The sequence below is a fragment of the Scyliorhinus torazame genome, chromosome 31 (genome assembly GCF_047496885.1).
Source record: "Scyliorhinus torazame isolate Kashiwa2021f chromosome 31, sScyTor2.1, whole genome shotgun sequence".
NCBI lineage: Eukaryota > Metazoa > Chordata > Chondrichthyes > Carcharhiniformes > Scyliorhinidae > Scyliorhinus > Scyliorhinus torazame.
This window is the reverse complement of record NC_092737.1, coordinates 20174205-20201559: the sequence shown is the minus strand read 5'-3', so window position 1 is coordinate 20201559 and position 27355 is coordinate 20174205. Positions and strand designations below refer to the sequence as shown.

Sequence of the window (27355 nt, the reverse complement as noted above, 5' to 3'; positions counted from 1 at the left end):
ATAGCCGACCTCAACTGACCCCTGTGGGTCGCCCTTGGACTTCTGGGGGTTCTTGGAGGGGGGGGGAGGGCGGTCACTGGGATCATCTCGTTTCCATGGCGGAGCGTGCATGCTATTGTGCGTATCGGGTGAGGGCAGACCCGGGTCTGACTGCGATGCCTCTGCAGTCGAATAGCGCTGCCTAGGGGGCTCGCACAATTAGAGTGGGACATTAGCCTGATAAGAGAGGGGCTTCTGGTAATTTCCCCCCTTAACACCTTCAGAAGAGGAGGGGCGAATGCCGGGACACGGTTAAGAGACCCTGAACGGCCCAAGAGGGCCCACCTCGCGGCTGGAAGGGAGGGGAAGAGACGGTGCCACTGACGATGAGGGAACGATGCCAGCCCCCACTCCCTGGTCAGAGAAACCTTGGCACAACCAAGGGTGCCCAAGGCAGTGACGGACGTGGGCCTCATCAAGCGGCCACTGTCCCAACGGTTCAGCTCTTGTGATGCTCACTTACGTTGTGGCCTATGTGTTTGCAGGTGGAGTATCCGAGGATGAAGCTTATATCCCCACTTACCTGGAGGCTTTCCCTCCTCTCCCTGAGAAGGCTACGTCGGGGGACAAGTCCGGAGAACCAATTGGAGCATGGAGCAAAATCCGACCAATCAAATCCTCAGTGGTCACCCAGGTATGTGTGCACGCGCCGTGGTAAAACACGCAGCAAAATGGACTCCGGATCTACTTAAGAAAAGACCTAGGCATAATATTGAGGGAGTGGGGGCAGCACGGTGGCACAGTGGGTTAGCACTGCTGCCTCACGGCGCCGAGGTCCCAGGTTCGATCCCGGCTCTGGGCCACTGTCCGTGTGGAGTTTGCACATTCTCCCCGTGTTTGCGTGGGTTTCGCCCCCCACAACCCAAAGATGTGCAGGCTAGGTGGAATGGCCACGCTAAATTGCCCCTTAATTGGAAACAAATTAATTGGGTACTCTAAATTAAAAAAAAAGAAAAGACCTGTCTATGCTCCTATGCCACCTTTAACGCCCTTGGGATGACTCCCAGAGCGCTCCCGGGGCCAATGGACCGCTTTCCAAACTGGTGCGCTGTGGGGGAACGAGGTGGCCAGTTTACTGGCAGCAGAATCCCACAGAGAACATGGACGGCTGTTGAGGGATAAATATTGATTGGGGCGCTGAGGAGAACATCCCCTTCCTTTCCTGGCAATACCGGCCGGGTGCAAACCTGTTCACGGGCAGCCGAGAGGAAAGGTGGAAGCCTCGGTTTGAGGCCCACACTGATAAAGTCTTCAGGAACTGTCTTCTCAGTTTGACTTCCCTCTCCCAAGATCACTGCCTGCTCTTCTGTAAAATGCCGGGTTAGCTCCTATCATTAACTCCATCATCTTACCAGCTGAACACAATTCCGCAGCCAACCCTCTTAATCTGAACAAAAATAAACCACCCGAAGCTTTTACGACGCTTTAATTGCACCCCTGACTCACAAAAGGCCTAGCTGTCTTGCAAACCAGGATTTCTTCTAAAACGTGACTGCAGCAGTCAAACATACTATCCCAGACTTTTAACCCTCACTGCACCAAATACATTGAATACTCCACTCCCACGCCGAAGTGGCCGCGCCGGCGTGAACGCCGTCGAGGTTCACGATGGCGCAGAACGGCCCCGGTCCCGACCGATTCAGGCCCTGACAATGGGCCAGGATCGGGGCCGCGTCATCTACACGCGCCAGGCCTTGTCGCCCGCGTAAAAGCGGCGCCGCATAACGGACGTCATCCGCGCATGCGCGGGTTGGCCGGCGCCGCATAACGGGCGTCATCCGCACATGCGCGGTTGCCGTCCTCTCTAAATCCGCCCCGCAAGAAGATGGGGGACGAATCTTGCGGGGCCGCGGAAGGAGGGAGGTCCTCCTTCAGAGAGGACGGCCCGACGATCAGTGGGCACCGATCGCGGGCCACCCCACATTCCAGGTGAAGCCCGGTGCAGGATCCCCCCCCCACCCCCACAGGCCGCCCCCCCCCAGCGTTCACGCACCGCCCACGACTGCAGCGACCAGGTGCGGACGGCGCCGGGGGGGAACCTGCCGTTTTGGCCTGGCCGCTCGGCCCATCCGGGCCTCAGAGTCGCGGGGGTGCCGGAGAATCGCCATTTTGGGTGTCTCCGGCCTGCGAAACCCGACCGGGCCGTTCCCGCCGCTCGGGAGAATCGCGGGAGGGCGTCGGACCGGCGTCCCCGGAAAGTTTGGCGGCCCAGGCGGTTCTCCCAACCGGCTTGGGAGTGGAGAATCTCGCCCAATATATCTGAAATGCCTACATTCATCACAGATGGTTAGGTTTTCTTCCCTCAGGGCGGCGCAGGGGGTTAGCACTGCTGCCTCACGTCGCCGAGGACCCGGGTTCGATCCCAGCCCCGGGGTCACGGTCCGTGTGGGGTTCGCACATTCTCCCCGTGTCTGCGTGGGTCTCACCCCCCCCCCCCCCCTCCACACCCCAAAGATATGCGGGGGAGGTGGGAATGGCCCCGCTAAATTGCCCCTTAATTGGGGGAAAAAAAAGTCACTGGGTTGTAGAGATGATCCAACAGCTTCGCAATTACTTTTATATCAAACAGGTTTTTGGTTGCAGATTTTTCCATCACGGTGGATTGTTACTCCTGACCTCAGCGTTTTACCCACCGCGCTACAGGAGGGTGAGCACGCCGGGTGTTATCTGTCTCTTTGCCTCTTCCCCCTCCCCCCCAGGTGTTTCACGTCCCTCTGGAGGAGCGCAGGTACAAGGACAACAGTCAGTTTGGCGAAGGCGAGGAGGCGAAGGTGTGCCTGGACATCATGCAGAAGACGGGGGCCCACATTGAGCTCTCGCTGGCCAAAGACCAGGGCCTGTCCATCATGGTGACTGGCAAACTCGACTCTGTTATGAAGGCAAGGAAGGAAATCGTGGCTCGGCTTCAGACCCAGGTCAGCCGTCAAGATTAGTGCCTCCCTGTTCTGTGCCCGTGTGTTTGTCCGTGTGTGTGTCTGTCCGTGAGTGTGTGTCCGTGTGTATGTGTGTCCGTGTGTATATGTGTGTCCATGTTTGTGTGGTGTGTGTATGTGTGTGTCCATGCGTATGTGTGTGCCTGTGTGTGTATCTGTGTGAGTATGTCTCTGCGTGTGTTTGTGTGTCTGTGTGTGTATGTCTCTGCGTGTGTTTGTGTGTCTGTGTGTGTATGTCTCTGCGTGTGTTTGTCTGTGTGTGTATGTCTCTGCGTGTGTTTGTGTGTCTGTGTGTATGTCTCTGCGTGTGTTTGTGTGTCTGTGTGTGTATGTCTCTGCGTGTGTTTGTGTGTCTGTGTGTGTATGTCTCTGTGTGTTATTGTGTGTGTGTGAGTATGTCTCTGCGTGTGTTTGTGTGTCTGTGTGTGTATGTCTCTGCGGTTGTTTGTGTGTCTCTGTGTATGTCTCTGCGTGTGTTTGTGTGTCTGTGTGTATGTCTCTGCGTGTGTTTGTGTGTCTGTGTGAGTATGTCTCTGCGTGTGTTTGTGTGTCTGTGTGTGTATGTCTCTGTGCGTGTTTGTGTCTGTGTGTGTATGTCTCTGTGTGTGTTTGTGTGTCTGTGTGTGTATGTCTCTGTGTGTGTTTGTGTATCTGTGTATGTCTCTGCCTGTGTTTGTGTGTATGTCTCTGCGTGTGTTTGTGTGTCTGTGTGTGTGTGTGTTTGTGTGTCTGTGTGTGTATGTCTCTGCGTGTGTTTGTGTGTCTGTGTGTGTGTGTGTTTGTGTGTCTGTGTGTGTATGTCTCTGCGTGTGTTTGTGTGTCTGTGTGTGTGTGCGTTTGTGTGTATGTCTCTGCGTGTGTTTGTGTGTCTGTGTGTGTTTGTGTGTCTGTGTGTGTACGTCTCTGCGTGTGTTTGTGTGTCTGTGTGTGTGTTTGTGTGTCTGTGTGTGTGTGTTTGTGTGTCTGTGTGTGTATGTCTCTGCGTGTGTTTGTGTGTATGTCTCTGCATGTGTTTGTGTGTGTGTGTATTTCTCTGCGTGTGTTTGTGTGTCTGTGTGTATGTCTCTGCGTGTGTTTGTGTGTCTGTGTGTATGTCTCTGTGTGTGTTTGTGTCTCTGGGTGTGTCTGTCTCTGCGTGTATTTGTGTGTCTGTGTGTGTATGTCTCTGCGTGTGTTTGTGTGTCTGTGTGTGTGTGTGTTTGTGTGTCTGTGTGTGTATGTCTCTGCGTGTGTTTGTGTGTATGTCTCTGTGTGTATTTGTGTGTATGTCCCTGCGTGTGTTTGTGTGTGTATGTCTCTGTGTGTGTTTGTGTGTCTGTGTGTGTATGTCCCTGCGTGTGTTTGTGTCTGTGTGTGTATGTCTCTGTGTGTGTTTGTGTGTCTGTGTGTGTATGTCTCTGCGTGTGTTTGTGTGTCTGTGTGTGTATGTCTCTGTGTGTGTTTGTGTGTGTGTGTGTGTATGTCTCTGTGTGTGTGTTTGTGTGTCTGTGTGTGTATGTCTCTGTGTGTGTTTGTGTGTCTGTGTGTGTATGTCCCTGCGTGTGTTTGTGTGTCTGTGTGTGTATGTCTCTGTGTGTGTTTGTGTGCCTGTGTGTGTATGTCTCTGCGTGTGTTTGTGTGTCTGTGTGTGTATGTCTCTGCGTGTGTTTGTGTGTCTGTGTGTGTATGTCTCTGCGTGTGTTTGTGTGTCTGTGTGTATGTCTCTGTGTGTGTTTGTGCCTCTGTGTGTGTGTCTGCGTGTATTTGTGTGTCTGTGTGTGTATGTCTCTGTGTGTGTTTGTGTGTCTGTGTGTATGTCTCTGCGTGTGTTTGTGTGTCTGTGTGTGTATGTCTCTGCATGTGTTTGTGTGTCTGTGTGTGTATGTCTCTGCGTGTATTTGTGTGTCTGTGTGTATGTCTCTGCGTGTGTTTGTGTGTCTGTGTGTGTATGTCTGCGTGTGTTTGTGTCTCTGTGTGTGTATGTCTCTGCGTGTGTTTGTGTGCCTGTGTGTGTATGTCTCTGCGTGTGTTTGTGTGTCTGTGTGTGTATGTCTCTGTGTGTGTTTGTGTGTCTGTGTGTGTATGTCTCTGTGTGTGTTTGTGTGTCTGTGTGTATGTCCCTGCGTGTGTTTGTGTCTCTGAGTGTATGTCTCTGCGTGTGTTTTTGTCTCTGTGTGTGTATGTCTCTGCGTGTGTTTGTGTGTATGTCTGTGTGTGTTTGTGTCTCTGTGTGTGTATGTCTCGGTGTGTGTTTGTGTGTCTGTGTGTGTATGTCTCTGCGTGTGTTTGTGTCTGTGTGTATGTCCCTGCGTGTGTGTGTGTGTCTCTGTGTGTGTTTGTGTGTCTGTGTGTGTATGTCCCTGCGTGTGTTTGTGTCTGTGTGTGTATGTCTCTGTGTGTGCTTGTGTGTCTGTGTGTGTATGTCTCTGCGTGTGTTTGTGTGTCTGTGTGTGTATGTCTCTGTGTGTGTTTGTGTGTGTGTGTGTGTATGTCTCTGTGTGTGTTTGTGTGTCTGTGTGTGTATGTCCCTGCGTGTGTTTGTGTGTCTGTGTGTGTATGTCTCTGTGTGTGTTTGTGTGCCTGTGTGTGTATGTCTCTGCGTGTGTTTGTGTGTCTGTGTGTGTATGTCTCTGCGTGTGTTTGTGTGTCTGTGTGTGTATGTCTCTGCGTGTGTTTGTGTGTCTGTGTGTATGTCTCTGTGTGTGTTTGTGCCTCTGTGTGTGTGTCTCTGCGTGTATTTGTGTGTCTGTGTGTGTATGTCTCTGTGTGTGTTTGTGTGTCTGTATGTATGTCTCTGCGTGTGTTTGTGTGTCTGTGTGTGTATGTCTCTGCATGTGTTTGTGTGTCTGTGTGTGTATGTCTCTGCGTGTATTTGTGTGTCTGTGTGTATGTCTCTGCGTGTGTTTGTGTGTCTGTGTGTGTATGTCTCTGCGTGTGTTTGTGTCTCTGTGTGTGTATGTCTCTGCGTGTGTTTGTGTGCCTGTGTGTGTATGTCTCTGCGTGTGTTTGTGTGTCTGTGTGTGTATGTCTCTGTGTGTGTTTGTGTGTCTGTGTGTGTATGTCTCTGTGTGTGTTTGTGTGTCTGTGTGTATGTCCCTGTGTGTGTTTGTGTCTCTGAGTGTATGTCTCTGCGTGTGTTTTTGTCTCTGTGTGTGTATGTCTCTGCGTGTGTTTGTGTGTATGTCTGTGTGTGTTTGTGTCTCTGTGTGTGTATGTCTCTGTGTGTGTTTGTGTGTCTGTGTGTGTATGTCTCTGCGTGTGTTTGTGTCTGTGTGTATGTCTCTGCGTGTGTTTGTGTGTCTGTGTGTGTATGTCTCTGCGTGTGTTTGTGTCTGTGTGTATGTCCCTGCGTGTGTTTGTGTGTCTGTGTGTGTATGTCTCTGCGTGTATTTGTGTGTCTGTGTGTATGTCTCTGCGTGTGTTTTTGTGTCTGTGTGTATGTCTCTGCGTGTGTTTGTGTGTCTGTGTGTGTATGTCTCTGCGTATGTTTGTGTGTCTGTGTGTATGTCTGCGTGTGTTTATGTGTCTGTGTGTATGCCTCTGCGTGTGTGTGTCCGTCCGTGTGTGTGTCTGTCCGTGTGTGTGTGTCCGTGTGTTTGTGTGTCCGTGTGTATATGTGTGTCCATGTTTGTGTGGTGTGTGTATGTGTGTGTCCATGCGTATGTGTGTGCCTGTGTGTGTATCTGTGTGAGTATGTCTCTGCCTGTGTTTGTGTGTCTGTGTGTGTATGTCTCTGCGTGTGTTTGTGTGTCTGTGTGTATGTCTCTGCGTGTGTTTGTGTGTTTGTGTGTCTGTGTGTATGTCTCTTCGTGTGATTGTGTGTCTGTGTGTGTATGTCTCTGCGTGTGTTTGTGTCTCTGTGTGTGTATGTCTCTGCGTGTGTTTGTGTGTCTGTGTGTATGTCTCTGCGTGTGTTTGTGTGTCTGTGTGTGTATGTCTCTGTGTGTGTTTGTGTGTCTGTGTGTATGTCTCTGCGTGTGTTTGTGTGTCTGTGTGTCTCTGTCTCTGTGTGTGCTTGTGTCTGTGTGTATGTCTCTGCGTGTGTGTGTGTGTCTGTGTGTATGTCTCTATGTGTGTTTGTGTGTCTGTGTGTATGTCTCTGTGTGTGTTTGTGTGTCTGTGTGTATGTCTCTGCGTGTGTTTGTGTGTCTGTGTGTGTATGTCTCTGCGTGTGTTTGTGTGCCGGTGTGTATGTCCCTGCGTGTGTTTGTGTGTCTGTGTGTATGTCTCTGCGTGTGTTTGTGTGTCTGTCTCTGCGTGTGTTTGTGTGTCTGTCTGTGTATGTCTCTGCGTGTGTTTGTGTGTCTGTGTGTATGTCTCTGCGTGTGTTTGTGTATCTGTGTGTATGTTTCTGCGTGTGTTTGTGTGTCTGTGTGTGTATGTCTCTGTGTGTTTGTGTGCCTGTGTGTGTATGTCTCTGCGTGTGTTTGTGTGTCTGTGTGTGTATGTCTCTGTGTGTTTCTGTGTCTGTGTGTGTATGTCTGCGTGTGTTTGTGTGTCTGTATGTGTATGTCTCTGCGTGTGTTTGTGTCTCTGTGTGTGTATGTCTCTGCGTGTGTTTGTGTGTCTGTGTGTATGTCTCTGCGTGTGTTTGTATGTCTGTGTGTGTATGTCTCTGTGTGTGTTTGTGTGTCTGTGTGTATGTCTCTGCGTGAGTTTGTGTGTCTGTGTGTGTATGTCTCTGTGTGTGCTTGTGTCTGTGTGTATGTCTCTGCGTGTGTTTGTGTGTCTGTGTGTATGTCTCTATGTGTGTTTGTGTGTCGGTGTGTATGTCCCTGCGTGTGTTTGTGTGTCTGTGTGTATGTCTCTGCGTGTGTTTGTGTGTCTGTCTCTGCGTGTGTTTGTGTGTCTGTCTGTGTATGTCTCTGCGTGTGTTTGTGTGTCTGTGTGTATGTCTCTGCGTGTGTTTGTGTATCTGTGTGTGTATGTTTCTGCGTGTGTTTGTGTGTCTGTGTATGTCTCTGTGTGTTTGTGTGCCTGTGTGTGTATGTCTCTGCGTGTGTTTGTGTGTCTGTGTGTGTATGTCTCTGCGTGTGTTTGTGTCTGTGTGTATGTCTCTGCGTGTGTTTGTGTGTCTGTGTGTGTATGTCTCTGCGTGTATTTGTGTGTCTGTGTGTATGTCTCTGCGTGTGTTTTTGTGTCTGTGTGTATGTCTCTGCGTGTGTTTGTGTGTCTGTGTGTGTATGTCTCTGCGTGTGTTTGTGTGTCTGTGTGTATGTCTGCGTGTGTTTATGTGTCTGTGTGTATGTCTCTGCGTGTGTGTGCCTGTCCGTGTGTGTGTGTCTGTCCGTGTGTGTGTGTCCGTGTGTTTGTGTGTCCGTGTGTATATGTGTGTCCATGTTTGTGTGGTGTGTGTATGTGTGTGTCCATGCGTATGTGTGTGCCTGTGTGTGTATGTCTCTGCGTGTGTTTGTGTATCTGTGTGAGTATGTCTCTGCGTGTGTTTGTGTGTCTGTGTGTGTATGTCTCTGCGTGTGTTTGTGTCTCTGTGTGTGTATGTCTCTGCGAGTGTTGGTGTGTCTGTGTGTATGTCTCTGCGTGTGTTTGTGTGTCTGTGTGTATGTCTCTGTGTGTGTTTGTGTGTCTGTGTGTATGTCTCTGCGTGTGATTGTCTGTGTGTGTGTGTCTCTGCGTGTGTTTGTGTGTCTGTGTGTCTGTGTGTGTATGTCTCTGCGTGTTTTTGTGTGTCTGTGTGTATGTCTCTGCGTGTTATTGTGTGTGTGTGTGTATGTCTCTGCGTGTGTTTGTCTGTGTGTGTATGTCTCTGCGGTTGTTTGTGTGTCTCTGTGTATGTCTCTGCGTGTGTTTGTGTGTCTGTGCGTATGTCTCTGCGTGTGTTTGTGTGTCTGTGTGTGTATGTCTCTGTGTGTGTTTGTGTATCTGTGTGTGTATGTCTCTGACTGTGTTTGTGTGTATGTCTCTGCGTGTGTTTGTGTGTCTGTGTGTGTGTGTGTTTGTGTGTCTGTGTGTGTATGTCTCTGCGTGTGTTTGTGTGTCTGTGTGTGTGTGTGTTTGTGTGTCTGTGTGTGTATGTCTCTGCGTGTGTTTGTGTGTCTGTGTGTGTGTGCGTTTGTGTGTTTGTCTCTGCGTGTGTTTGTGTGTTTGTGTGTCTGTGTGTGTGTGTTTGTGTGTCTGTGTGTGTGTGTTTGTGTGTCTGTGTGTGTATGTCTCTGCGTGTGTTTGTGTGTCTGTCTCTGCGTGTGTTTGTGTGTGTGTGTATTTCTCTGCGTGTGTTTGTGTGTCTGTGTGTATGTCTCTGCGTGTGTTTGTGTGTCTGTGTGTATGTCTCTGCGTGTGTTTGTGTCTCTGGGTGTGTATGTCTCTGCGTGTGTTTGTGTGTATGTCTGTGTGTGTTTGTGTCTCTGTGTGTGTATGTCTCGGTGTGTGTTTGTGTGTCTGTGTGTGTATGTCTCTGCGTGTGTTTGTGTCTGTGTGTATGTCCCTGCGTGTGTGTGTGTGTCTCTGTGTGTGTTTGTGTGTCTGTGTGTGTATGTCCCTGCGTGTGTTTGTGTCTGTGTGTGTATGTCTCTGTGTGTGCTTGTGTGTCTGTGTGTGTATGTCTCTGCGTGTGTTTGTGTGTCTGTGTGTGTATGTCTCTGTGTGTGTTTGTGTGTGTGTGTGTGTATGTCTCTGTGTGTGTTTGTGTGTCTGTGTGTGTATGTCCCTGCGTGTGTTTGTGTGTCTGTGTGTGTATGTCTCTGTGTGTGTTTGTGTGCCTGTGTGTGTATGTCTCTGCGTGTGTTTGTGTGTCTGTGTGTGTATGTCTCTGCGTGTGTTTGTGTGTCTGTGTGTGTATGTCTCTGCGTGTGTTTGTGTGTCTGTGTGTATGTCTCTGTGTGTGTTTGTGCCTCTGTGTGTGTGTCTCTGCGTGTATTTGTGTGTCTGTGTGTGTATGTCTCTGTGTGTGTTTGTGTGTCTGTATGTATGTCTCTGCGTGTGTTTGTGTGTCTGTGTGTGTATGTCTCTGCATGTGTTTGTGTGTCTGTGTGTGTATGTCTCTGCGTGTATTTGTGTGTCTGTGTGTATGTCTCTGCGTGTGTTTGTGTGTCTGTGTGTGTATGTCTCTGCGTGTGTTTGTGTCTCTGTGTGTGTATGTCTCTGCGTGTGTTTGTGTGCCTGTGTGTGTATGTCTCTGCGTGTGTTTGTGTGTCTGTGTGTGTATGTCTCTGTGTGTGTTTGTGTGTCTGTGTGTGTATGTCTCTGTGTGTGTTTGTGTGTCTGTGTGTATGTCCCTGTGTGTGTTTGTGTCTCTGAGTGTATGTCTCTGCGTGTGTTTTTGTCTCTGTGTGTGTATGTCTCTGCGTGTGTTTGTGTGTATGTCTGTGTGTGTTTGTGTCTCTGTGTGTGTATGTCTCTGTGTGTGTTTGTGTGTCTGTGTGTGTATGTCTCTGCGTGTGTTTGTGTCTGTGTGTATGTCTCTGCGTGTGTTTGTGTGTCTGTGTGTGTATGTCTCTGCGTGTGTTTGTGTCTGTGTGTATGTCCCTGCGTGTGTTTGTGTGTCTGTGTGTGTATGTCTCTGCGTGTATTTGTGTGTCTGTGTGTATGTCTCTGCGTGTGTTTTTGTGTCTGTGTGTATGTCTCTGCGTGTGTTTGTGTGTCTGTGTGTGTATGTCTCTGCGTATGTTTGTGTGTCTGTGTGTATGTCTGCGTGTGTTTATGTGTCTGTGTGTATGCCTCTGCGTGTGTGTGTCCGTCCGTGTGTGTGTCTGTCCGTGTGTGTGTGTCCGTGTGTTTGTGTGTCCGTGTGTATATGTGTGTCCATGTTTGTGTGGTGTGTGTATGTGTGTGTCCATGCGTATGTGTGTGCCTGTGTGTGTATCTGTGTGAGTATGTCTCTGCCTGTGTTTGTGTGTCTGTGTGTGTATGTCTCTGCGTGTGTTTGTGTGTCTGTGTGTATGTCTCTGCGTGTGTTTGTGTGTTTGTGTGTCTGTGTGTATGTCTCTTCGTGTGATTGTGTGTCTGTGTGTGTATGTCTCTGCGTGTGTTTGTGTCTCTGTGTGTGTATGTCTCTGCGTGTGTTTGTGTGTCTGTGTGTATGTCTCTGCGTGTGTTTGTGTGTCTGTGTGTGTATGTCTCTGTGTGTGTTTGTGTGTCTGTGTGTATGTCTCTGCGTGTGTTTGTGTGTCTGTGTGTCTCTGTCTCTGTGTGTGCTTGTGTCTGTGTGTATGTCTCTGCGTGTGTGTGTGTGTCTGTGTGTATGTCTCTATGTGTGTTTGTGTGTCTGTGTGTATGTCTCTGTGTGTGTTTGTGTGTCTGTGTGTATGTCTCTGCGTGTGTTTGTGTGTCTGTGTGTGTATGTCTCTGCGTGTGTTTGTGTGCCGGTGTGTATGTCCCTGCGTGTGTTTGTGTGTCTGTGTGTATGTCTCTGCGTGTGTTTGTGTGTCTGTCTCTGCGTGTGTTTGTGTGTCTGTCTGTGTATGTCTCTGCGTGTGTTTGTGTGTCTGTGTGTATGTCTCTGCGTGTGTTTGTGTATCTGTGTGTATGTTTCTGCGTGTGTTTGTGTGTCTGTGTGTGTATGTCTCTGTGTGTTTGTGTGCCTGTGTGTGTATGTCTCTGCGTGTGTTTGTGTGTCTGTGTGTGTATGTCTCTGTGTGTTTCTGTGTCTGTGTGTGTATGTCTGCGTGTGTTTGTGTGTCTGTATGTGTATGTCTCTGCGTGTGTTTGTGTCTCTGTGTGTGTATGTCTCTGCGTGTGTTTGTGTGTCTGTGTGTATGTCTCTGCGTGTGTTTGTATGTCTGTGTGTGTATGTCTCTGTGTGTGTTTGTGTGTCTGTGTGTATGTCTCTGCGTGAGTTTGTGTGTCTGTGTGTGTATGTCTCTGTGTGTGCTTGTGTCTGTGTGTATGTCTCTGCGTGTGTTTGTGTGTCTGTGTGTATGTCTCTATGTGTGTTTGTGTGTCGGTGTGTATGTCCCTGCGTGTGTTTGTGTGTCTGTGTGTATGTCTCTGCGTGTGTTTGTGTGTCTGTCTCTGCGTGTGTTTGTGTGTCTGTCTGTGTATGTCTCTGCGTGTGTTTGTGTGTCTGTGTGTATGTCTCTGCGTGTGTTTGTGTATCTGTGTGTGTATGTTTCTGCGTGTGTTTGTGTGTCTGTGTATGTCTCTGTGTGTTTGTGTGCCTGTGTGTGTATGTCTCTGCGTGTGTTTGTGTGTCTGTGTGTGTATGTCTCTGCGTGTGTTTGTGTCTGTGTGTATGTCTCTGCGTGTGTTTGTGTGTCTGTGTGTGTATGTCTCTGCGTGTATTTGTGTGTCTGTGTGTATGTCTCTGCGTGTGTTTTTGTGTCTGTGTGTATGTCTCTGCGTGTGTTTGTGTGTCTGTGTGTGTATGTCTCTGCGTGTGTTTGTGTGTCTGTGTGTATGTCTGCGTGTGTTTATGTGTCTGTGTGTATGTCTCTGCGTGTGTGTGCCTGTCCGTGTGTGTGTGTCTGTCCGTGTGTGTGTGTCCGTGTGTTTGTGTGTCCGTGTGTATATGTGTGTCCATGTTTGTGTGGTGTGTGTATGTGTGTGTCCATGCGTATGTGTGTGCCTGTGTGTGTATGTCTCTGCGTGTGTTTGTGTATCTGTGTGAGTATGTCTCTGCGTGTGTTTGTGTGTCTGTGTGTGTATGTCTCTGCGTGTGTTTGTGTCTCTGTGTGTGTATGTCTCTGCGAGTGTTGGTGTGTCTGTGTGTATGTCTCTGCGTGTGTTTGTGTGTCTGTGTGTATGTCTCTGTGTGTGTTTGTGTGTCTGTGTGTATGTCTCTGCGTGTGATTGTCTGTGTGTGTGTGTCTCTGCGTGTGTTTGTGTGTCTGTGTGTCTGTGTGTGTATGTCTCTGCGTGTTTTTGTGTGTCTGTGTGTATGTCTCTGCGTGTTATTGTGTGTGTGTGTGTATGTCTCTGCGTGTGTTTGTCTGTGTGTGTATGTCTCTGCGGTTGTTTGTGTGTCTCTGTGTATGTCTCTGCGTGTGTTTGTGTGTCTGTGCGTATGTCTCTGCGTGTGTTTGTGTGTCTGTGTGTGTATGTCTCTGTGTGTGTTTGTGTATCTGTGTGTGTATGTCTCTGACTGTGTTTGTGTGTATGTCTCTGCGTGTGTTTGTGTGTCTGTGTGTGTGTGTGTTTGTGTGTCTGTGTGTGTATGTCTCTGCGTGTGTTTGTGTGTCTGTGTGTGTGTGTGTTTGTGTGTCTGTGTGTGTATGTCTCTGCGTGTGTTTGTGTGTCTGTGTGTGTGTGCGTTTGTGTGTTTGTCTCTGCGTGTGTTTGTGTGTTTGTGTGTCTGTGTGTGTGTGTTTGTGTGTCTGTGTGTGTGTGTTTGTGTGTCTGTGTGTGTATGTCTCTGCGTGTGTTTGTGTGTCTGTCTCTGCGTGTGTTTGTGTGTGTGTGTATTTCTCTGCGTGTGTTTGTGTGTCTGTGTGTATGTCTCTGCGTGTGTTTGTGTGTCTGTGTGTATGTCTCTGCGTGTGTTTGTGTCTCTGGGTGTGTATGTCTCTGCGTGTATTTGTGTGTCTGTGTGTGTATGTCTCTGCGTGTGTTTGTGTGTCTGTGTGTGTGTGTGTTTGTGTGTCTGTGTGTGTAGGTCTCTGCGTGTGTTTGTGTGTATGTCTCAGTGTGTGTTTGTGTGTATGTCCCTGCGTGTGTTTGTGTGTCTGTGTGTGTATGTCTCTGTGTGTGTTTGTGTGACTGTGTGTGTATGTCCCTGCGTGTGTTTGTGTCTGTGTGTGTATGTCTCTGTGTGTGTTTGTGTGTCTGTGTGTGTATGTCTCTGCGTGTGTTTGTGTGTCTGTGTGTGTATGTCTCTGTGTGTGTTTGTGTGTGTGTGTGTGTATGTCTCTGTGTGTGTTTGTGTGTCTGTGTGTGTATGTCTCTGTGTGTGTTTGTGTGTCTGTGTGCGTATGTCCCTGCGTGTGTTTGTGTGTCTGTGTGTGTATGTCTCTGTGTGTGTTTGTGTGCCTGTGTGTGTATGTCTCTGCGTGTGTTTGTGTGTCTGTGTGTGTATGTCTCTGCGTGTGTTTGTGTGTCTGTGTGTGTATGTCTCTGTGTGTGTTTGTGCCTCTGTGTGTGTGTCTCTGCGTGTATTTGTGTGTCTGTGTGTGTATGTCTCTGTGTGTGTTTGTGTGTCTGTGTGTATGTCTCTGCGTGTGTTTGTGTGTCTGTGTGTGTATGTCTCTGCATGTGTTTGTGTGTCTGTGTGTGTATGTCTGTGCGTGTATTTGTGTGTCCGTGTGTATGTCTCTGCGTGTGTTTATGTGTCTGTGTGTGTATGTCTCTGCGTGTGTTTGTGTGCCTGTGTGTGTATGTCTCTGCGTGTGTTTGTGTGCCTGTGTGTGTATGTCTCTGCGTGTGTTTGTGTGTCTGTGTGTGTATGTCTCTGTGTGTGTTTGTGTGTCTGTGTGTGTATGTCTCTGTGTGTGTTTGTGTGTCTGTGTGTATGTCCCTGCGTGTGTTTGTGTCTCTGTGTGTATGTCTCTGCGTGTGTTTTTGTCTGTGTGTGTGTATGTCTCTGCGTGTGTTTGTGTGTATGTCTGTGTGTGTTTGTGTCTCTGTGTGTGTATGTCTCTGTGTGTGTTTGTGTGTCTGTGTGTGTATGTCTCTGCGTGTGTTTGTGTCTGTGTGTATGTCTCTGCGTGTGTTTGTGTGTCTGTGTGTGTATGTCTCTGCGTGTGTTTGTGTCTGTGTGTATGTCCCTGCGTGTGTTTGTGTGTCTGTGTGTGTATGTCTCTGCGTGTATTTGTGTGTCTGTGTGTATGTCTCTGCGTGTGTTTTTGTGTCTGTGTGTATGTCTCTGCGTGTGTTTGTGTGTCTGTGTGTGTATGTCTCTGCGTGTGTTTGTGTGTCTGTGTGTATGTCTGCGTGTGTTTATGTGTCTGTGTGTATGTCTCTGCGTGTGTGTGTCTGTCCGTGTGTGTGTGTCTGTCCGTGTGTGAGTGTCCGTGTGTTTGTGTGTCCGTGTGTATATGTGTGTCCATGTTTGTGTGGTGTGTGTATGTGTGTGTCCATGCGTATGTGTGTGCCTGTGTGTGTATCTGTGTGAGTATGTCTCTTCGTGTGATTGTGTGTCTGTGTGTGTATGTCTCTGCGTGTGTTTGTGTCTCTGTGTGTGTATGTCTCTGCGTGTGTTTGTGTGTCTGTGTGTATGTCTCTGCGTGTGTTTGTGTGTCTGTGTGTGTATGTCTCTGTGTGTGTTTGTGTGTCTGTGTGTATGTCTCTGCGTGTGTTTGTGTGTCTGTGTGTCTTTGTCTCTGTGTGTGCTTGTGTCTGTGTGTATGTCTCTGCGTGTGTTTGTGTGTCTGTGTGTATGTCTCTATGTGTGTTTGTGTGTCTGTGTGTATGTCTCTGCGTGTGTTTGTGTGTCTGTGTGTATGTCTCTGCGTGTGTTTGTGTGTCGGTGTGTATGTCCCTGCGTGTGCTTGTGTGTCTGTGTGTATGTCTCTGCGTGTGTTTGTGTGTCTGTCTCTGCGTGTGTTTGTGTGTCTGTCTGTGTATGTCTCTGCGTGTGTTTGTGTGTCTGTGTGTATGTCTCTGCGTGTGTTTGTGTATCTGTGTGTGTATGTTTCTGCGTGTGTTTGTGTGTCTGTGTGTGTATGTCTCTGTGTGTTTGTGTGCCTGTGTGTGTATGTCTCTGCGTGTGTTTGTGTGTCTGTGTGTGTATGTCTCTGTGTGTTTGTGTGTCTGTGTGTGTATGTCTCTGCGTGTGTTTGTGTGTCTGTGTGTGTATGTCTCTGCGTGTGTTTGTCTCTCTGTGTGTGTATGTCTCTGCGTGTGTTTGTGTGTCTGTGTGTATGTCTCTGCGCGTGTTTGTGTGTCTGTGTGTGTATGTCTCTGCGTGTGTTTGTGTGTCTGTGTGTATGTCTGCGTGTGTTTATGTGTCTGTGTGTATGTCTCTGCGTGTGTGTGTCTGTCCGTGTGTGTGTGTCTGTCCGTGTGTGTGTCCGTGTGTTTGTGTGTCCGTGTGTATATGTGTGTCCATGTTTGTGTGGTGTGTGTATGTGTGTGTCCATGCGTATGTGTGTGCCTGTGTGTGTATCTGTGTGAGTATGTCTCTGCCTGTGTTTGTGTGTCTGTGTGTGTATGTCTCTGCGTGTGTTTGTGTGTCTGTGTGTGTATGTCTCTGCGTGTGTTTGTGTGTCTGTGTGTGTATGTCTCTGCGTGTGTTTGTGTGTCTGTGTGTATGTCTCTGTGTGTGTTTGTGCCTCTGTGTGTGTGTCTGCGTGTATTTGTGTCTGTGTGTGTATGTCTCTGTGTGTGTTTGTGTGTCTGTGTGTATGTCTCTGCGTGTGTTTGTGTGTCTGTGTGTGTATGTCTCTGCATGTGTTTGTGTGTCTGTGTGTGTATGTCTCTGCGTGTATTTGTGTGTCTGTGTGTATGTCTCTGCGTGTGTTTGTGTGTCTGTGTGTGTATGTCTGCGTGTGTTTGTGTCTCTGTGTGTGTATGTCTCTGCGTGTGTTTGTGTGCCTGTGTGTGTATGTCTCTGCGTGTGTTTGTGTGTCTGTGTGTGTATGTCTCTGTGTGTGTTTGTGTGTCTGTGTGTGTATGTCTCTGTGTGTGTTTGTGTGTCTGTGTGTATGTCCCTGCGTGTGTTTGTGTCTGTGTGTATGTCCCTGCGTGTGTGTGTGTGTCTGTGTGTGTATGTCCCTGCGTGTGTTTGTGTGTCTGTGTGTGTATGTCTCTGTGTGTTTGTGTGCCTGTGTGTGTATGTCTCTGCGTGTGTTTGTGTGTCTGTGTGTGTATGTCTCTGTGTGTGTTTGTGTGTCTGTGTGTGTATGTCTCTGCGTGTGTTTGTGTGTCTGTGTGTATGTCTCTGTGTGTGTTTGTGCCTCTGTGTGTGTGTCTCTGCGTGTATTTGTGTGTCTGTGTGTGTATGTCTCTGCGTGTGTTTTTGTCTCTGTGTGTGTATGTCTCTGCGTGTGTTTGTGTGTATGTCTGTGTGTGTTTGTGTCTCTGTGTGTGTATGCCTCTGTGTGTGTTTGTGTGTCTGTGTGTGTATGTCTCTGCGTGTGTTTGTGTCTGTGTGTATGTCCCTGCGTGTGTGTGTGTGTCTCTGTGTGTGTTTGTGTGTCTGTGTGTGTATGTCCCTGCGTGTGTTTGTGTCTGTGTGTGTATGTCTCTGTGTGTGTTTGTGTGTCTGTGTGTGTATGTCTCTGCGTGTGTTTGTGTGTCTGTGTGTGTATGTCTCTGTGTGTGTTTGTGTGTGTGTGTGTGTATGTCTCTGTGTGTGTTTGTGTGTCTGTGTGTGTATGTCTCTGTGTGTTTGTGTGTCTGTGTGTGTATGTCCCTGCGTGTGTTTGTGTGTCTGTGTGTGTATGTCTCTGTGTGTGTTTGTGTGCCTGTGTGTGTATGTCTCTGCGTGTGTTTGTGTGTCTGTGTGTGTATGTCTCTGTGTGTGTTTGTGTGTCTGTGTGTGTATGTCTCTGCGTGTGTTTGTGTGTCTGTGTGTATGTCTCTGTGTGTGTTTGTGCCTCTGTGTGTGTGTCTCTGCGTGTATTTGTGTGTCTGTGTGTGTATGTCTCTGTGTGTGTTTGTGTGTCTGTATGTATGTCTCTGCGTGTGTTTGTGTGTCTGTGTGTGTATGTCTCTGCATGTGTTTGTGTGTCTGTGTGTGTATGTCTCTGCGTGTATTTGTGTGTCTGTGTGTATGTCTCTGCGTGTGTTTGTGTGTCTGTGTGTGTATGTCTCTGCGTGTGTTTGTGTCTCTGTGTGTGTATGTCTCTGCGTGTGTTTGTGTGCCTGTGTGTGTATGTCTCTGCGTGTGTTTGTGTGTCTGTGTGTGTATGTCTCTGTGTGTGTTTGTGTGTCTGTGTGTGTATGTCTCTGTGTGTGTTTGTGTGTCTGTGTGTATGTCCCTGTGTGTTTGTGTCTCTGAGTGTATGTCTCTGCGTGTGTTTTTGTCTCTGTGTGTGTATGTCTCTGCGTGTGTTTGTGTGTATGTCTGTGTGTGTTTGTGTCTCTGTGTGTTTATGTCTCTGTGTGTGTTTGTGTGTCTGTGTGTGTATGTCTCTGCGTGTGTTTGTGTCTGTGTGTATGTCTCTGCGTGTGTTTGTGTGTCTGTGTGTGTATGTCTCTGCGTGTGTTTGTGTCTGTGTGTATGTCCCTGCGTGTGTTTGTGTGTCTGTGTGTGTATGTCTCTGCGTGTATTTGTGTGTCTGTGTGTATGTCTCTGCGTGTGTTTTTGTGTCTGTGTGTATGTCTCTGCGTGTGTTTGTGTGTCTGTGTGTGTATGTCTCTGCGTATGTTTGTGTGTCTGTGTGTATGTCTGCGTGTGTTTATGTGTCTGTGTGTATGCCTCTGCGTGTGTGTGTCTGTCCGTGTGTGTGTCTGTCCGTGTGTGTGTGTCCGTGTGTTTGTGTGTCCGTGTGTATATGTGTGTCCATGTTTGTGTGGTGTGTGTATGTGTGTGTCCATGCGTATGTGTGTGCCTGTGTGTGTATCTGTGTGAGTATGTCTCTGCCTGTGTTTGTGTGTCTGTGTGTGTATGTCTCTGCGTGTGTTTGTGTCTGTGTGTATGTCTCTGCGTGTGTTTGTGTGTCTGTGTGTGTATGTCTCTGCGTGTGTTTGTGTCTGTGTGTATGTCCCTGCGTGTGTTTGTGTGTCTGTGTGTGTATGTCTCTGCGTGTATTTGTGTGTCTGTGTGTATGTCTCTGCGTGTGTTTTTGTGTCTGTGTGTATGTCTCTGCGTGTGTTTGTGTGTCTGTGTGTGTATGTCTCTGCGTATGTTTGTGTGTCTGTGTGTATGTCTGCGTGTGTTTATGTGTCTGTGTGTATGCCTCTGCGTGTGTGTGTCTGTCCGTGTGTGTGTCTGTCCGTGTGTGTGTGTCCGTGTGTTTGTGTGTCCGTGTGTATATGTGTGTCCATGTTTGTGTGGTGTGTGTATGTGTGTGTCCATGCGTATGTGTGTGCCTGTGTGTGTATCTGTGTGAGTATGTCTCTGCCTGTGTTTGTGTGTCTGTGTGTGTATGTCTCTGCGTGTGTTTGTGTCTGTGTGTATGTCTCTGCGTGTGTTTGTGTGTCTGTGTGTGTATGTCTCTGCGTGTGTTTGTGTGTCTGTGTGTGTATGTCTCTGCGTGTGTTTGTGTGTCTGTGTGTATGTCTCTGTGTGTGTTTGTGCCTCTGTGTGTGTGTCTCTACGTGTATTTGTGTGTCTGTGTGTGTATGTCTCTGTGTGTGTTTGTGTGTCTGTATGTATGTCTCTGCGTGTGTTTGTGTGTCTGTGTGTGTATGTCTCTGCATGTGTTTGTGTGTCTGTGTGTGTATGTCTCTGCGTGTATTTGTGTGTCTGTGTGTATGTCTCTGCGTGTGTTTGTGTGTCTGTGTGTGTATGTCTCTGCGTGTGTTTGTGTCTCTGTGTGTGTATGTCTCTGCGTGTGTTTGTGTGCCTGTGTGTGTATGTCTCTGCGTGTGTTTGTGTGTCTGTGTGTGTATGTCTCTGTGTGTGTTTGTGTGTCTGTGTGTGTATGTCTCTGTGTGTGTTTGTGTGTCTGTGTGTATGTCCCTGTGTGTGTTTGTGTCTCTGAGTGTATGTCTCTGCGTGTGTTTTTGTCTCTGTGTGTGTATGTCTCTGCGTGTGTTTGTGTGTATGTCTGTGTGTGTTTGTGTCTCTGTGTGTGTATGTCTCTGTGTGTGTTTGTGTGTCTGTGTGTGTATGTCTCTGCGTGTGTTTGTGTCTGTGTGTATGTCTCTGCGTGTGTTTGTGTGTCTGTGTGTGTATGTCTCTGCGTGTGTTTGTGTCTGTGTGTATGTCCCTGCGTGTGTTTGTGTGTCTGTGTGTGTATGTCTCTGCGTGTATTTGTGTGTCTGTGTGTATGTCTCTGCGTGTGTTTTTGTGTCTGTGTGTATGTCTCTGCGTGTGTTTGTGTGTCTGTGTGTGTATGTCTCTGCGTATGTTTGTGTGTCTGTGTGTATGTCTGCGTGTGTTTATGTGTCTGTGTGTATGCCTCTGCGTGTGTGTGTCCGTCCGTGTGTGTGTCTGTCCGTGTGTGTGTGTCCGTGTGTTTGTGTGTCCGTGTGTATATGTGTGTCCATGTTTGTGTGGTGTGTGTATGTGTGTGTCCATGCGTATGTGTGTGCCTGTGTGTGTATCTGTGTGAGTATGTCTCTGCCTGTGTTTGTGTGTCTGTGTGTGTATGTCTCTGCGTGTGTTTGTGTGTCTGTGTGTATGTCTCTGCGTGTGTTTGTGTGTTTGTGTGTCTGTGTGTATGTCTCTTCGTGTGATTGTGTGTCTGTGTGTGTATGTCTCTGCGTGTGTTTGTGTCTCTGTGTGTGTATGTCTCTGCATGTGTTTGTGTGTCTGTGTGTATGTCTCTGCGTGTGTTTGTGTGTCTGTGTGTGTATGTCTCTGTGTGTGTTTGTGTGTCTGTGTGTATGTCTCTGCGTGTGTTTGTGTGTCTGTGTGTCTCTGTCTCTGTGTGTGCTTGTGTCTGTGTGTATGTCTCTGCGTGTGTGTGTGTGTCTGTGTGTATGTCTCTATGTGTGTTTGTGTGTCTGTGTGTATGTCTCTGTGTGTGTTTGTGTGTCTGTGTGTATGTCTCTGCGTGTGTTTGTGTGTCTGTGTGTGTATGTCTCTGCGTGTGTTTGTGTGCCGGTGTGTATGTCCCTGCGTGTGTTTGTGTGTCTGTGTGTATGTCTCTGCGTGTGTTTGTGTGTCTGTCTCTGCGTGTGTTTGTGTGTCTGTCTGTGTATGTCTCTGCGTGTGTTTGTGTGTCTGTGTGTATGTCTCTGCGTGTGTTTGTGTATCTGTGTGTATGTTTCTGCGTGTGTTTGTGTGTCTGTGTGTGTATGTCTCTGTGTGTTTGTGTGCCTGTGTGTGTATGTCTCTGCGTGTGTTTGTGTGTCTGTGTGTGTATGTCTCTGTGTGTTTCTGTGTCTGTGTGTGTATGTCTGCGTGTGTTTGTGTGTCTGTATGTGTATGTCTCTGCGTGTGTTTGTGTCTCTGTGTGTGTATGTCTCTGCGTGTGTTTGTGTGTCTGTGTGTATGTCTCTGCGTGTGTTTGTATGTCTGTGTGTGTATGTCTCTGTGTGTGTTTGTGTGTCTGTGTGTATGTCTCTGCGTGAGTTTGTGTGTCTGTGTGTGTATGTCTCTGTGTGTGCTTGTGTCTGTGTGTATGTCTCTGCGTGTGTTTGTGTGTCTGTGTGTATGTCTCTATGTGTGTTTGTGTGTCGGTGTGTATGTCCCTGCGTGTGTTTGTGTGTCTGTGTGTATGTCTCTGCGTGTGTTTGTGTGTCTGTCTCTGCGTGTGTTTGTGTGTCTGTCTGTGTATGTCTCTGCGTGTGTTTGTGTGTCTGTGTGTATGTCTCTGCGTGTGTTTGTGTATCTGTGTGTGTATGTTTCTGCGTGTGTTTGTGTGTCTGTGTATGTCTCTGTGTGTTTGTGTGCCTGTGTGTGTATGTCTCTGCGTGTGTTTGTGTGTCTGTGTGTGTATGTCTCTGCGTGTGTTTGTGTCTGTGTGTATGTCTCTGCGTGTGTTTGTGTGTCTGTGTGTGTATGTCTCTGCGTGTATTTGTGTGTCTGTGTGTATGTCTCTGCGTGTGTTTTTGTGTCTGTGTGTATGTCTCTGCGTGTGTTTGTGTGTCTGTGTGTGTATGTCTCTGCGTGTGTTTGTGTGTCTGTGTGTATGTCTGCGTGTGTTTATGTGTCTGTGTGTATGTCTCTACGTGTGTGTGCCTGTCCGTGTGTGTGTGTCTGTCCGTGTGTGTGTGTCCGTGTGTTTGTGTGTCCGTGTGTATATGTGTGTCCATGTTTGTGTGGTGTGTGTATGTGTGTGTCCATGCGTATGTGTGTGCCTGTGTGTGTATGTCTCTGCGTGTGTTTGTGTATCTGTGTGAGTATGTCTCTGCGTGTGTTTGTGTGTCTGTGTGTGTATGTCTCTGCGTGTGTTTGTGTCTCTGTGTGTGTAAGTCTCTGCGAGTGTTGGTGTGTCTGTGTGTATGTCTCTGCGTGTGTTTGTGTGTCTGTGTGTATGTCTCTGTGTGTGTTTGTGTGTCTGTGTGTATGTCTCTGCGTGTGATTGTCTGTGTGTGTGTGTCTCTGCGTGTGTTTGTGTGTCTGTGTGTCTGTGTGTGTATGTCTCTGCGTGTTTTTGTGTGTCTGTGTGTATGTCTCTGCGTGTTATTGTGTGTGTGTGTGTATGTCTCTGCGTGTGTTTGTCTGTGTGTGTATGTCTCTGCGGTTGTTTGTGTGTCTCTGTGTATGTCTCTGCGTGTGTTTGTGTGTCTGTGCGTATGTCTCTGCGTGTGTTTGTGTGTCTGTGTGTGTATGTCTCTGTGTGTGTTTGTGTATCTGTGTGTGTATGTCTCTGACTGTGTTTGTGTGTATGTCTCTGCGTGTGTTTGTGTGTCTGTGTGTGTGTGTGTTTGTGTGTCTGTGTGTGTATGTCTCTGCGTGTGTTTGTGTGTCTGTGTGTGTGTGTGTTTGTGTGTCTGTGTGTGTATGTCTCTGCGTGTGTTTGTGTGTCTGTGTGTGTGTGCGTTTGTGTGTTTGTCTCTGCGTGTGTTTGTGTGTTTGTGTGTCTGTGTGTGTGTGTTTGTGTGTCTGTGTGTGTGTGTTTGTGTGTCTGTGTGTGTATGTCTCTGCGTGTGTTTGTGTGTCTGTCTCTGCGTGTGTTTGTGTGTGTGTGTATTTCTCTGCGTGTGTTTGTGTGTCTGTGTGTATGTCTCTGCGTGTGTTTGTGTGTCTGTGTGTATGTCTCTGCGTGTGTTTGTGTCTCTGGGTGTGTATGTCTCTGCGTGTATTTGTGTGTCTGTGTGTGTATGTCTCTGCGTGTGTTTGTGTGTCTGTGTGTGTGTGTGTTTGTGTGTCTGTGTGTGTAGGTCTCTGCGTGTGTTTGTGTGTATGTCTCAGTGTGTGTTTGTGTGTATGTCCCTGCGTGTGTTTGTGTGTCTGTGTGTGTATGTCTCTGTGTGTGTTTGTGTGACTGTGTGTGTATGTCCCTGCGTGTGTTTGTGTCTGTGTGTGTATGTCTCTGTGTGTGTTTGTGTGTCTGTGTGTGTATGTCTCTGCGTGTGTTTGTGTGTCTGTGTGTGTATGTCTCTGTGTGTGTTTGTGTGTGTGTGTGTGTATGTCTCTGTGTGTGTTTGTGTGTCTGTGTGTGTATGTCTCTGTGTGTGTTTGTGTGTCTGTGTGCGTATGTCCCTGCGTGTGTTTGTGTGTCTGTGTGTGTATGTCTCTGTGTGTGTTTGTGTGCCTGTGTGTGTATGTCTCTGCGTGTGTTTGTGTGTCTGTGTGTGTATGTCTCTGCGTGTGTTTGTGTGTCTGTGTGTGTATGTCTCTGTGTGTGTTTGTGCCTCTGTGTGTGTGTCTCTGCGTGTATTTGTGTGTCTGTGTGTGTATGTCTCTGTGTGTGTTTGTGTGTCTGTGTGTATGTCTCTGCGTGTGTTTGTGTGTCTGTGTGTGTATGTCTCTGCATGTGTTTGTGTGTCTGTGTGTGTATGTCTGTGCGTGTATTTGTGTGTCCGTGTGTATGTCTCTGCGTGTGTTTATGTGTCTGTGTGTGTATGTCTCTGCGTGTGTTTGTGTGCCTGTGTGTGTATGTCTCTGCGTGTGTTTGTGTGCCTGTGTGTGTATGTCTCTGCGTGTGTTTGTGTGTCTGTGTGTGTATGTCTCTGTGTGTGTTTGTGTGTCTGTGTGTGTATGTCTCTGTGTGTGTTTGTGTGTCTGTGTGTATGTCCCTGCGTGTGTTTGTGTCTCTGTGTGTATGTCTCTGCGTGTGTTTTTGTCTGTGTGTGTGTATGTCTCTGCGTGTGTTTGTGTGTATGTCTGTGTGTGTTTGTGTCTCTGTGTGTGTATGTCTCTGTGTGTGTTTGTGTGTCTGTGTGTGTATGTCTCTGCGTGTGTTTGTGTCTGTGTGTATGTCTCTGCGTGTGTTTGTGTGTCTCTGTGTGTATGTCTCTGCGTGTGTTTGTGTCTGTGTGTATGTCCCTGCGTGTGTTTGTGTGTCTGTGTGTGTATGTCTCTGCGTGTATTTGTGTGTCTGTGTGTATGTCTCTGCGTGTGTTTTTGTGTCTGTGTGTATGTCTCTGCGTGTGTTTGTGTGTCTGTGTGTGTATGTCTCTGCGTGTGTTTGTGTGTCTGTGTGTATGTCTGCGTGTGTTTATGTGTCTGTGTGTATGTCTCTGCGTGTGTGTGTCTGTCCGTGTGTGTGTGTCTGTCCGTGTGTGAGTGTCCGTGTGTTTGTGTGTCCGTGTGTATATGTGTGTCCATGTTTGTGTGGTGTGTGTATGTGTGTGTCCATGCGTATGTGTGTGCCTGTGTGTGTATCTGTGTGAGTATGTCTCTTCGTGTGATTGTGTGTCTGTGTGTGTATGTCTCTGCGTGTGTTTGTGTCTCTGTGTGTGTATGTCTCTGCGTGTGTTTGTGTGTCTGTGTGTATGTCTCTGCGTGTGTTTGTGTGTCTGTGTGTGTATGTCTCTGTGTGTGTTTGTGTGTCTGTGTGTATGTCTCTGCGTGTGTTTGTGTGTCTGTGTGTCTTTGTCTCTGTGTGTGCTTGTGTCTGTGTGTATGTCTCTGCGTGTGTTTGTGTGTCTGTGTGTATGTCTCTATGTGTGTTTGTGTGTCTGTGTGTATGTCTCTGCGTGTGTTTGTGTGTCTGTGTGTATGTCTCTGCGTGTGTTTGTGTGTCGGTGTGTATGTCCCTGCGTGTGCTTGTGTGTCTGTGTGTATGTCTCTGCGTGTGTTTGTGTGTCTGTCTCTGCGTGTGTTTGTGTGTCTGTCTGTGTATGTCTCTGCGTGTGTTTGTGTGTCTGTGTGTATGTCTCTGCGTGTGTTTGTGTATCTGTGTGTGTATGTTTCTGCGTGTGTTTGTGTGTCTGTGTGTGTATGTCTCTGTGTGTTTGTGTGCCTGTGTGTGTATGTCTCTGCGTGTGTTTGTGTGTCTGTGTGTGTATGTCTCTGTGTGTTTGTGTGTCTGTGTGTGTATGTCTCTGCGTGTGTTTGTGTGTCTGTGTGTGTATGTCTCTGCGTGTGTTTGTCTCTCTGTGTGTGTATGTCTCTGCGTGTGTTTGTGTGTCTGTGTGTATGTCTCTGCGCGTGTTTGTGTGTCTGTGTGTGTATGTCTCTGCGTGTGTTTGTGTGTCTGTGTGTATGTCTGCGTGTGTTTATGTGTCTGTGTGTATGTCTCTGCGTGTGTGTGTCTGTCCGTGTGTGTGTGTCTGTCCGTGTGTGTGTCCGTGTGTTTGTGTGTCCGTGTGTATATGTGTGTCCATGTTTGTGTGGTGTGTGTATGTGTGTGTCCATGCGTATGTGTGTGCCTGTGTGTGTATCTGTGTGAGTATGTCTCTGCCTGTGTTTGTGTGTCTGTGTGTGTATGTCTCTGCGTGTGTTTGTGTGTCTGTGTGTGTATGTCTCTGCGTGTGTTTGTGTGTCTGTGTGTGTATGTCTCTGCGTGTGTTTGTGTGTCTGTGTGTATGTCTCTGTGTGTGTTTGTGCCTCTGTGTGTGTGTCTGCGTGTATTTGTGTCTGTGTGTGTATGTCTCTGTGTGTGTTTGTGTGTCTGTGTGTATGTCTCTGCGTGTGTTTGTGTGTCTGTGTGTGTATGTCTCTGCATGTGTTTGTGTGTCTGTGTGTGTATGTCTCTGCGTGTATTTGTGTGTCTGTGTGTATGTCTCTGCGTGTGTTTGTGTGTCTGTGTGTGTATGTCTGCGTGTGTTTGTGTCTCTGTGTGTGTATGTCTCTGCGTGTGTTTGTGTGCCTGTGTGTGTATGTCTCTGCGTGTGTTTGTGTGTCTGTGTGTGTATGTCTCTGTGTGTGTTTGTGTGTCTGTGTGTGTATGTCTCTGTGTGTGTTTGTGTGTCTGTGTGTATGTCCCTGCGTGTGTTTGTGTCTGTGTGTATGTCCCTGCGTGTGTGTGTGTGTCTGTGTGTGTATGTCCCTGCGTGTGTTTGTGTGTCTGTGTGTGTATGTCTCTGTGTGTGTTTGTGTGCCTGTGTGTGTATGTCTCTGCGTGTGTTTGTGTGTCTGTGTGTGTATGTCTCTGTGTGTGTTTGTGTGTCTGTGTGTGTATGTCTCTGCGTGTGTTTGTGTGTCTGTGTGTATGTCTCTGTGTGTGTTTGTGCCTCTGTGTGTGTGTCTCTGCGTGTATTTGTGTGTCTGTGTGTGTATGTCTCTGCGTGTGTTTTTGTCTCTGTGTGTGTATGTCTCTGCGTGTGTTTGTGTGTATGTCTGTGTGTGTTTGTGTCTCTGTGTGTGTATGTCTCTGTGTGTGTTTGTGTGTCTGTGTGTGTATGTCTCTGCGTGTGTTTGTGTCTGTGTGTATGTCCCTGCGTGTGTGTGTGTGTCTCTGTGTGTGTTTGTGTGTCTGTGTGTGTATGTCCCTGCGTGTGTTTGTGTCTGTGTGTGTATGTCTCTGTGTGTGTTTGTGTGTCTGTGTGTGTATGTCTCTGCGTGTGTTTGTGTGTCTGTGTGTGTATGTCTCTGTGTGTGTTTGTGTGTGTGTGTGTGTATGTCTCTGTGTGTGTTTGTGTGTCTGTGTGTGTATGTCTCTGTGTGTGTTTGTGTGTCTGTGTGTGTATGTCCCTGCGTGTGTTTGTGTGTCTGTGTGTGTATGTCTCTGTGTGTGTTTGTGTGCCTGTGTGTGTATGTCTCTGCGTGTGTTTGTGTGTCTGTGTGTGTATGTCTCTGTGTGTGTTTGTGTGTCTGTGTGTGTATGTCTCTGCGTGTGTTTGTGTGTCTGTGTGTATGTCTCTGTGTGTGTTTGTGCCTCTGTGTGTGTGTCTCTGCGTGTATTTGTGTGTCTGTGTGTGTATGTCTCTGTGTGTGTTTGTGTGTCTGTATGTATGTCTCTGCGTGTGTTTGTGTGTCTGTGTGTGTATGTCTCTGCATGTGTTTGTGTGTCTGTGTGTGTATGTCTCTGCGTGTATTTGTGTGTCTGTGTGTATGTCTCTGCGTGTGTTTGTGTGTCTGTGTGTGTATGTCTCTGCGTGTGTTTGTGTCTCTGTGTGTGTATGTCTCTGCGTGTGTTTGTGTGCCTGTGTGTGTATGTCTCTGCGTGTGTTTGTGTGTCTGTGTGTGTATGTCTCTGTGTGTGTTTGTGTGTCTGTGTGTGTATGTCTCTGTGTGTGTTTGTGTGTCTGTGTGTATGTCCCTGTGTGTTTGTGTCTCTGAGTGTATGTCTCTGCGTGTGTTTTTGTCTCTGTGTGTGTATGTCTCTGCGTGTGTTTGTGTGTATGTCTGTGTGTGTTTGTGTCTCTGTGTGTTTATGTCTCTGTGTGTGTTTGTGTGTCTGTGTGTGTATGTCTCTGCGTGTGTTTGTGTCTGTGTGTATGTCTCTGCGTGTGTTTGTGTGTCTGTGTGTGTATGTCTCTGCGTGTGTTTGTGTCTGTGTGTATGTCCCTGCGTGTGTTTGTGTGTCTGTGTGTGTATGTCTCTGCGTGTATTTGTGTGTCTGTGTGTATGTCTCTGCGTGTGTTTTTGTGTCTGTGTGTATGTCTCTGCGTGTGTTTGTGTGTCT

General features: G+C 47.9%; 1 protein-coding gene across 5 annotated transcripts in view; it reads left to right on the top strand.

Moving 5' to 3' along the window:
* Nucleotides 1–27355, top strand: part of hdlbpb (high density lipoprotein binding protein b) — a 644718-nt gene that overhangs the window by 113297 nt on the left and 504066 nt on the right. For all 5 annotated transcript variants that reach the window (XM_072493463.1, XM_072493462.1, XM_072493459.1 and 2 more), the window contains exons 4-5: nt 525–673; nt 2739–2954. In XM_072493463.1, the coding sequence (XP_072349564.1) occupies nt 525–673; nt 2739–2954 (365 nt within the window). The remainder of the gene's footprint in view (nt 1–524; nt 674–2738; nt 2955–27355) is intronic.